Here is a 10788-nt window from a genome sequence, read left to right on the forward strand (position 1 = left end):
CCATTCAGCTCTTCCGTCGCCGTGATTTTAACTTAGAAGAGCTTTTATTTTTAACACAATATGCCCGCCGTTTCCTTAAAGGTTCGGCAAGCTTATTATTACAAGGCCAGAGCATTTCCGCTCAAATGCCCTCAAGACATCACACCCCGGACATTTAAGATACTGATCTCAGTCACTATTCCCAATTTAGCGTCTGATATGCAAAGTTAAAAAATAAATAAATAAATAAAAAATAAGACTCACAACGAAATGTAGTGCTCATAAAGGCAAAGAAGATTATCACAGGAGTTGACTTCAGGGTCAATTTAAAAAATAGTTTTCGTCAATCAATGGCGTTTCGTCCTTGAGCAAAATGCTTATTGTTAGAGTCAACAGAACAATTTTTAAATGTAAACTGATATGAAACATATACTCTAGTGCAAGCAAAAGTTCGGCATGCAACTCTGGACTAAACAAGCAGCTATTTTAAAAATAATTTCAGTAATTTAACTCATCTACATCTTAAATTTTTAATTTAAGCTTATTCAGGAGCTCAGTAATATTTACAAAGTCAAAGTCTAGCTGCTTTTCATTGCAAGACGGAAACTCAGTTGTAAGCCGGCTTTCACCTTTCTGGCTAATCTCTGACTCAAATTCTTCCATCTTGACAGAAACGTTTTTTTTCCATAACTGTGACTATTTTGACTTTATCTGCCAATTCTCCTTTCAACGTAGGCCAGCCGAACGAGAAACCATTGACATTGCTGGAAAGAGGAGCTTAAAATTAGCAAAAAGGCCAAGTAAAAATAAACAGCGAAGATATAGTTTCGTTAAGTCTGAAAACTTTCATAGACGTTTGTAAGGAAACGGACCAGTTTTGCCCGTCTTCACACAAAGGTCTGCAAAATTTCCTGAATTTCAAATTTAGAAAATTTTGCGGACGTTTGCGGCACTGTATCTTCGCTATTGTAAAAGACAACACTCTCAAACTTGGATTTTTCAGCACTAATTTTAAGGCGCTTTTTCCAACATTTTTGGAAATGGCCCTTCATCTTCGTAAAATGCACCCCAGAAAATACCTGCCCTCGCCCAAGAAGGTTTTCATTCTTCTTTCTCGTCAAATGATCCACCACCCAATCACGAGATTTCGTTTGAGAAGAAAACAGAAAAACCTTTAGGAATAGATAAATAATTCTGGAAGTTTACTGAGAGGTCACCCGGATTTAGTTTCCATAAGAGTTTTATTTCCAGTAAGACTTACGGACACTGACTTTTACCCAAACGAAGGAACGTTTTTAAACATGATTCCTCCGCGCATTGTAGTGAAAATGTTGTTTAAAAATTACCTTGCCAGTTTAAGTGTAGTTTTAAGCCTTTTTCGCCAGCAAATCTAATCGTAAGGACATTGACTTGTCAGTTTTGCAGAAAGATTGTTCATTTTAAAGAAGTGCATACTTTTAAGTACGCACTTTATCAAAATAGAAGAAAATCCATCACAGTTAAGTAACGCGCTTAAACAGCTCCAAAAAGGAAGCCTGAAAAATTCAGGCTTGAACGGGATTCGAACCCATGACCTCTGCGATGCCGGTGTAGTGCTCTACCAACTGAGCTATCAAGCCAACTGGGGGCTGGCCATTTAACGTAGAAAGATATATATTTGAACCGCGGGTGAAATATTTCATAGAAGAAGGACCATCATAAATTTCACATTCATTTGCCATCAGTTTTGTAATAAGAAAGCGTTTGCGTGTATCCTCAACGATCTAACGAATCATGCCAATATAGATGAACGACTTTAAAGATTGTCTGTAAACATCATTTTTAAACAGTAAAAAAAATAAATAAATAAATAAATAAATAATAAATGAACAAAATCCGATTGAATGATTGCGATTTATTATACGCCACGAGACTACAGATAAACCAAATGTCATTTTTTGGTGAAATATATTTCATTTGAAGACGAAGGACAAAATTTTGACGAGTTTTAAACACACACCAACATACTTTACAACAACTAGCACTTTCTATTTGTTCATTTCTACCGATAAACTACCCTCCACTATCACAGTTAAACTTCCATTGTTGTGAATCACAAGAGATGGTATACACTCTTTTTTTATATAAGAACGTCTAATTTTGGGGCTGATGCTGAACGTTCTTATTATTTTTGGCAATTTGAGCCTGAAAAGCTCTTAAGATGTTCTTATAGTTATCTGTTAAAGCATTTCAATAAATCTATCAATATAGACTGAATTGTTACCTGTATTATTTTATGCGTATTTATACTGTTCATTTTAAAAACATTTGGTCGTAATAAAAATGTTCTTAACTGACTCTCAGCCTGGATAATGTTCTTAAATTTTAGTTAATCTCAGCCTCAACGTTCTTATCATGAAAAAAGGTTCTTATAACAAAAAAAAGAGTGTAAGAGGGATAAATCTGGCGAAATCTATGGGCACGCGTACACAATAAATAAGAGATGAGACTAGTATTTACAAGATAAAACCGTCTTGTGGTCACACCAGGACACATTTAAAGCAACAAGTCGAATTGTAGACTGCAAAACAGTACTCAGTTTTGTTTTTCTGTTGTTTTTTCGCGGCTTGTCCGTCGTGTGAGCGCGCGCGATCTTCGTACAAAAGTCTGGGGAGAGAAGTTTGGTGAAACGTCAAAAATAAACAAAAAGTCCATTAAAGACTTGGAGACCTCAAAGCTGGTATTAAAACTTTTCTTGTGAGTCTGTGAGTTGAACCAAAACATTTTACGATTTACTTAAAAAAAACTCGAAAATTTTTTAGTAAATCGTGAAATGATCTAGTTAACTCACAGACTCAAAAGACAAAAAAATTATCAGCTTTGAAGTGTAAAAGTAAAAATCTTATCTTTGCGCGGACTGTTTTGCAGTCTATAATTACGAGTAAATGCTAATTCGAAGATATCGAATGAGTACATGCAACAAGTAAAGAAAGAAATCTCTAGACGTTTTTTGAAGATAAGATCCTGTGAAGATATCAATATTTTCTATATTTGTTTGTAAACGTAACGCGATGTAATTGAAAAACCTTGGATCGACCTCAGAAAGTCTTTGGTAACTTCCAGAGGTACTAGAAAGTTTCTTTCATTTTTTCAGAAGTGTTGTCAGTATGACAAGTCTTATAAAGTAAAAGCAATGTTCATTAGCGACTAAATAGAAGTTAAGCTAAACATTCTAGAAGAGAAAGTATCTGCTATTTTTAAATGCTTGTGTTTAATTTGATTTTTTACCTCCCTTCACCCACACAGACGTTTGAACTGAGTTAATTTGAAAACTATGTTTCATTGCTTGGAGAACATGACTATCTCTCCTAAATCATAGCCAGTTACTCCAAACGCGCTCCCAGATGGATCCACAAATTTTGCTCCACACAGTTGCACATCTGTAACGGCTTCTTGAAATGCCATCTCCATCTACAGATAATTGAAGAAAAAAAACAAGCAGAGGACTTGTACATTGAGATCTAACAAGGATCTAGAGCCTAACAGCAAAGAAACTGAAATATGAAAAACCTAAAGAAGCAAGCTGTTACCCTGTTTCTTCCTGGGGGTGCTCAATAGGCCATTTCCGAGTTGCTATGAACCTCAATAAGAAAGCGAGGCTAAGTGCAAAGTTTTTATTATGAAAATTAGTTGTCATTCATATGTAAACAAAACTAATTTTTGCATAACAAGCTTTTGCACTTTTAATAGCCTCATTTTCATAATGAGGTTCACAGCAACTCGGAAATGGCCTATTAAGTTTCATGCTAAACCCTAACTCTGACCTCCACAGAGAAGCTGGACCCCTTAATCTTTCTCATACCAACTTTCCCAAAACAGTGCCCTTCCCATGTACATCAGACAACGCGTTGTAACCCTTACTTAAAGAATGCCAAAAAACAGAAGAATACATGCCCACTATGCTATTGGTAGAGGAGGACTATCAAACTTAGAATAACTGGGTGATAATTTCTGCCAGGAATTTCTGCTCTTGTTTTACTATCCTCTCACATGATTGGATTTAATAGCTTCCCCTTGAGTTTACAGTCTATTTTTAAAATACAAAGATGTTAAATTTTGTTACCATTTTGCGTTCTATGTGGGTCAAAAAGGAGTAACCCTGGGGTATGCTTTTCACTACATGTCCACAACAGACCCCCCACCCCCCCCCCCCCCCCCCCATTCCGTATTCTGTCCTCCTTGAGAAAACAAATAAGGCATTGCGTGTTCTTCCATTTGCTCAATTGTGGCATAACTTGAAGAACACCATTGGGTCACGAAATTAATTTTGGTCTGCGGTTACTAGCCTTGCAGGCTAACGTATAATTATTTTGAAGTTGATTTTTGAAACTTCAGTTTGCTAAAATCAAAACAAAAGGGATAAACTATGCTCTGATACTGAAGGGTAAGGATGAGATTTTAAATGTAAATCTGTCTGTATTTGAAAGGAAACTTTTGAGTACCAATTGAGCATGGAGGTCCACACAGAAGTAGCTAGCCCTAGGTTACCAGATCACTAAACGATTTCAAGTCAATGTTCACAAAACTTACTGTTGGGTTGTCATCAGCAGAAATCTTCCAAACTCTTACGTAGGTGTCTTCAGATGCTGAAATTAGCTTTAAAGGAAACAAATTTAAAAGTAGCATGTGCATAATTTTAAGAATAAGATGACGACTCAGTAGAAATCCAATGCTTTTTTCATATTACTTTCCTACAAATATTCAAGCTAGGATCTTTATGTTCGGGCCAATTTTCAGATTGTATGACTTTAGCTAACTTTTGTTGTATGTGAACTTTCTTGTGCCAAACTACTTATACAAACAATGCAGATAGTCTTAAATTCATGTGGAAAGCAAACGGTTACAAGAAAACATTTTAAGTCAAAGTTTTGTTATTTAAGTTCTACAATGAGTTTTTTTTAGATGCAGAGACATGGTTTGTAATTTTCTCAGTGTGCTGGCAGTTAATTACAAGCACTGAAATCACATTACCAACAATAATTCTGAAAACTCCTTATAGTCACTTTAATTAACAAATTATGTATTGCTGCAAAAAGTATGCTACCTCCACCCCACCCCCTGGAATTTCCAATCCTTCCCATGAGGTGGGGGGAGGGGGTCAATATTTCCTGGAACAACACAATAAAACAAATCATTACCAGTCCGGATTCTACAGACATATCCATTGCACTGATCCACCGAGCATGAGCACAGGCCTCAATAAGCAATGCACCAGTTGAAGCACTAAACACTCGAATATGGCCTGTCGCAAAGCCGCCAATGATCAAGTTCTTATACAGGCACACTGATGAACAGGGAAACCTAATGCAAAGAACATTAAAATTTAGGGGTACTAGCTACAAAGCTGTCTTAGGAGAAAAACAAATTTTAGTTTACCTCAATGATGGTCAGCTTTAATCACTCAAAAATAACCAGGCAAATTATCATCTCATTTTATTTGAAGGGCTTAGCTACAGTATGTAGTGATAATTGAACTGAGTGGTCAGTGCAATTTGGTCTGAAATCATACGCATGATTTCAAAATTGAACGAGGGCAGCAGTATGATTTCAGACCAAAATTACATGAAGTTCAATCACCACTTTATTACACCCATTTCAAAATCTACATAGGTTTTTTTTTTGTCAAATTATATCAATATTGATTAATTTTATCCACTTCAGGAAACCTGGCTTTTTCTGGAAAAGGGGGGATTTGGGGAACAGAAATTGCAAAATTTCCCCCCAAATGATTTTTTTTGCCCTATATTTTTCTGCAATCTGATTGGCTAGTGCAGTTAAGCCTTGAAATTTGATTGGTTATTATTATTTCATATTCATTTTGAAGGGCTAAAAAAAGGATGCGATTTAGAACAAAAAATGGTGTGATTCATCAATAAATCACACTGTTGAGAACCATCAGATTGCAAGGATCACCAGTGATTTCAAAATGAGTGTAATAAAGAGTTAAACCATCTTATGTATTGAGAATTTATTGTTATCTCTTGTTTGCTCAGATTTGCCTTACTTTTTGCAAGTGGACTGCAATAATTTTTATATCCAGGCTTTTTTAATCCATTCATTATTCAGTTAAAAAGTGACAGATAAGAGCAGGTGTTTTTCCCTCACAAATTGTGGTGCTTTGTTGCTTTTCTTTGATTTCATTCACAATGATACCAAGTGGTTTTTCCAAGGAATTTTCTCAAAAATGAGGGCCAAAATAGGAAAAAAAATGGGAGGTGGAGTGAGATGGATTGAGATAGATAAATTATCCATTCTGAGGACATTCACTATGACATCTACTTAAAGACATCTTTCTTGAAAATATACAAAACATTCCACACTACAAGCTGAACTTTACTGACCCTTTTCCGTCTATTTTGGTGATCTCTGTGAAATGTCCACCTGATTGCCACAGTATTATGTTTCCCTCCTCATCTGCAGACACCATACGACCAACTTGTGCCTCCAGATCACAAATGGCTACCTTGTGCGAACCAAGTGTCTCCTGAAGCTTAACAGCTGTGCCACGTGAAGGAATGTCAAACACCATGATTTTGCCTTCAGATGTACCTGAACAATATTTAAAGCTCATTAATCAATAGAAGCTTTTGTAGCATCACCGTTGCACTGCCTGACAACTGTCAGATTTCTTACAGAGATATGCAGTCGTATCAAATAATATTATGGGCTGTTAGATTCACCTTCACTGATCCATTAAGCATCTAGGAGAAATATTTATAAATCCTGCTTTTCAAAGAATAATACAATTAACTGACACTGAACTACATGTATACAGTGAACAATTGTATATACTTAGTCAAATAACACCTTTTGATCATACTAGGATTCAGAAACTACTGATGAAGGAGACTTAACATCTGATTAGACAATGTTCTGGTGAGTCTTAAGATTTGGCTGCTTAAAGAGAACAAAGGATGATCCTCTTTTTCCAAGTTGTGCTCTCTTTGACTGTGGTTCCCACTTCCCTCGATGCATTAAATTCTAACATCAGTGGTAACCCACCATGTCTCTCTTGCCTGCACTCTGCTTCAGTAAAGGACTATATTAAAACTTTTAACAGACTGAGCTTACCAACACAAATGTACTTGTCTCCAACTGCACAAATACCTCTTGCAAAATGTGAATAGACTGTATGACAAAGAAACAAAACAACACCACAATAATGCCTGTCTATCTGCCAACTTTTTTTTAATTTATAGGCGTGACATTTTTCTCCTGAGGATGCCAGGATTTTTCGTAGGGTTCCGATGATATCCGAAGATGTCCGAAGATGTCCGAAGACTTCCGTCTAGCCAGTGCATCGATCGAAAACTAGGACATTGGCTAGCAAAAAGTTCCCTGCCAGATTTTAAGTGGTTGCATGGAACCACAACCAAATTTGTTACCACTACCGGAACCGGATAGAGTCCTGCAACTTTGACCTTCTCATTCTTAACCTACCTCGTCTCCAGTGACATTCCCTACTAAAAATAAGAGAATTTGAAGAACGTTGATTATTCACATGGACTCTTATTTTCTCTCATGGGTTTCAGTTTCTTTAAATAATTAATATATTTTTCAAAATGTGTGAGTTGATGCTGTAATGGCTCTAACGTTTCTACCAGGCATGAGAACTTGGAACACAGGAGTGAGTAGGCATGACATCAAAGTTTTTGATCCGCAGGCGTGACAATCAGGCCTTAGGCGTGACACTTGGCAGGTATATTCCGTCCTACTTTAGTAAGCTGACCGCTGAATACTAAAATAAAATGTATTACTATCAAAGGCAACTCCATTTAATTTTTTACAATAATTAATTTTTTTTAACCCACCTCCCTCCTCAGATTCTCCAAGTGCTTGCCAAAATATCATGATAGATCCTTCTGTTTCAAACATCTAAAAAACACAAATTGACATAGTTGATCTTATTAACATAACTTGATCAGAAGGTGCTGGTTTAATGCACCTAAGTATATAATTTGTCAACTTCACAAAAAAGAGATCTTAATAACATTAACTTGCAGAACTTGTAAGGTGGACGAGAAAACTACTTAATGTTATTGATAGAGTAGCCTTCTCCCATCCACACATAATTTATGAGTCTTTATTAGACACAATGTTCACTTTAATATTGGTCAGCCTTCAGCACAAAAGTTTTAATACACAATAACATGTTATTAATGGGAAACTTTCTGTGTAGGAAGAGAGGTTGAGCTTATGCCTGGTATGTAGATAGGCTTCATATACTCTTCTTTAATCATACCATAAAACTTCTCAAATATAAATTATACATGAAGAGCAAAGAGAGGATATCGCTACCATGGAGGGGGTTGAAAATGTGATCTTAATAATTTATCATAACATTTAGTGAACTTTTCCTTTGAATTTCTCCGAGTATTCTTAATGGTTTGAGAAACTTAATACAAACACTTGAGAGAGTGTATCATAATCATTTATTATGATTTCCAAACACTCTGAAGCTCAGGATAAAAAAATACTCAGCTACATACATTGCTATTTCATCCCATTTCTTGGTGTTTGAAAATCAGTAGACTGCGAGCAGTCTCTCTTTTGCTCGAGAATCCGCGGGGACGAAACAGATGATACACTCTTTCAACTGTTTGTTATATTAGTAATGTCTTGATAGACACTTACCTGAGCACCCTTAACTGAAGTTATCACTAAAACTGTTCTCTCTGGAAGCTCACACCATTTTGCCTGAAAACAACATAAATTTTACAAAATAAATAAAATTTGTCTCAGGTAGTTAAGAAAATCTTAGTCTTGCTGGTCAGGTGCTCTGATTACTTGTACACTATGTAAAGGGGAAACTCATAGCAAACAAAGTCACTTTCTAGGTTCATACATGACCCGTGTCCTGCATGCTGCTAGGACCCCCCAGGGGGCTACAACCATATAGGTATGTGCGGTGGCAAAGGGTAAGGTTTTTGAGCTTTTTTTTATTTTTTTCTTTGAAACGAGGTACAGATTTTGACCATTGTGGTTTGAAATAGAATTGGAAGGCCCACTCATATTTGCCACTGTGATCTCAGTCTTCCGACTAGTTTAGCATCTTGTATATTTTTTAGTGGGTTAACATGATGATTTGGAGGATTTACTTTTGTGAATGTAAGTAAAGAAGGGCAGTGGAGCGGCATGGAACATTATTGTCTCAAAAGATAAATATAGTCTATTTTTCTTTTACTCAGTTGAGCAAGTGCCTCTCGCAGCTTGTGGCAAATGCTCACTTCACTTAACGAAAAATAAGACTGTTTCCCATCTAAAAAAAAAAAATAACAAAAGGACCGAGTAATCTACATAGAATGTCATAAAATGTGTGATTTCTGAGGAGCCTAAAGATATCATGTGATCATGCCAACTAAAGGACTAAACCGAGCAAAGCAACCATGTTTCGCAGCATGAACATTTTCAAATTTATACAACATGAGCAGTTATAGTGCGATGAGCCTTACCATGGTCACCTAAACCATTTTTTTAAAACTTAACCAATCAGGATACGCGAATTTGATTAATGGTCATGCCTCCTTGCAAAGTCCAACAGGCAAGTGACGCAACAACGAATAATTTTATTGAAAACATGTTGTTTTGTATTTTATGGCTAACTTTGTTGGGTGGCCATGGTGAGGCGCATCGCACTGTAAAACGTTGATGACCAAGTTTACAGCTGCAGCCAATTAAGAAATCCTTTAAAAAGTGTTCTTCCAAAAGACAGCTGCAGGTCATGGGTCATGGTTGACCTTCCCTAGTTGCAGGTTATTGTGATTAAAGACTGGCTAGTGTACACAAGGGAAAAACTGAGTACAATTTATTATCATGATAATGAATTATATTACGAAGGTTACCTCCATACACAAACCTCTTATCACTGCCAGTCTTAAATAAACAACATGCGAACTGCAGGTTGCGATCCATTTAAATAGATGATCGTACATATTTTTTAACAGCGTTTAAACTGTACAACTATTGGAAAAGTACAGCACACTCCCGCTATCTTCAATACCATTTCGATCCTTTTGCTATAAGGATCTTTTTCCATTAGAAACAATTGCCGGTAAATTTCAAATAGCTGCTAGAGGTCGAACTTTAATATCCCGTTCTCGAACACTTTTTTGTTCCAGTGTTTGTTTTTGCTGAGCGATCGAGCTGATGATAAACATCCCAGCTTGAGGCAATAAACCAGGGTAAACAGCTGGTGGCCTCACCTGCAACACAGCAGAACTGCTATGAGCTCCTTCTCCTTTACAAGAGACCTGTTTCTGGTTGACAACGCTTCCCTTTGTAACGTTGGTAATACAAACAAACGCCTTGTGAACAACGCCATAAGTGGTCGATTGCTTCTCGTTCGACGACAGAACCGTGAGATTATTGCACACCGAGGACGCACTGGCTTTAAGAGCTACTGATGTATCCCGAGCGAACATTCTGATCAAAATAAATGCTTGAAATCGAATAGTTTTAAGGTGGAGAAATCTGGCCTAATGACCAGCGATGAATTTGTGGGAAGGCAGGTGTCAAAAGCCTCCAGGCGTTCGACCGCGACTAGGTACCAGTCCTATCGAGATCTGCTCTTTATGGTTTTGCGGTTGGGCTGGGCATTCTTCACACGGAATGGGCTATCAGCTTGCCAATGATCACAGTGTTGTGCTCCATTTCGCTTTTCTCACTGGCTGAGCTATCAGCTTGCCAATAGGCTTTCCAGCGAGCGCTCCGGAAGTAAACGGGTTCTCTCAAAATTGCTAAAAGAGAATCGGGAGGCTCCTAGAGGCTAGG

The 10788-nt window shown here is 37.0% G+C and overlaps 1 protein-coding gene across 1 annotated transcript; it reads right to left on the reverse strand.

Annotated features, from left to right (window-relative positions):
- Window positions 1-1858: 1858 nt before the first annotated feature.
- Window positions 1859-10552, reverse strand: LOC146464643 (WD repeat-containing protein 54-like). The gene is made up of 8 exons (XM_085129472.1): window positions 10221-10552; window positions 8653-8715; window positions 7830-7893; window positions 7090-7146; window positions 6360-6567; window positions 5157-5319; window positions 4549-4614; window positions 1859-3429 (listed from the first exon to the last, which is right to left on the reverse strand). The coding sequence occupies exons 1-8, from the start codon at window positions 10437-10439 to the stop codon at window positions 3298-3300; spliced, it is 972 nt and encodes a 323-aa protein (XP_084985598.1). The 5' UTR covers window positions 10440-10552; the 3' UTR covers window positions 1859-3297.
- Window positions 10553-10788: the final 236 nt, after the last annotated feature.

The sequence above is a fragment of the Pavona decussata genome, unplaced genomic scaffold, assembly GCF_977016875.1.
Source record: "Pavona decussata unplaced genomic scaffold, jaPavDecu1.1 SCAFFOLD_161, whole genome shotgun sequence".
Lineage (NCBI taxonomy): Eukaryota > Metazoa > Cnidaria > Anthozoa > Scleractinia > Agariciidae > Pavona > Pavona decussata.

Bases quoted from the DNA above. Each gene is read 5' to 3' on its own strand.
- LOC146464643 (XM_085129472.1), bottom strand. From the start codon at position 10,439: ATGTTCGCTCGGGATACATCAGTAGCTCTTAAAGCCAGTGCGTCCTCG. The intron at 5,320-6,359 runs GTCAGTAAAGTT...TCTTTGCATTAG, and splicing joins ACCAAAATAGACGGAAAAGG to GTTTCCCTGTTCATCAGTGT. The intron at 3,430-4,548 runs GTAAGTTTTGTG...AATTATCTGTAG, and splicing joins CTGCTGATGACAACCCAACA to ATGGAGATGGCATTTCAAGA.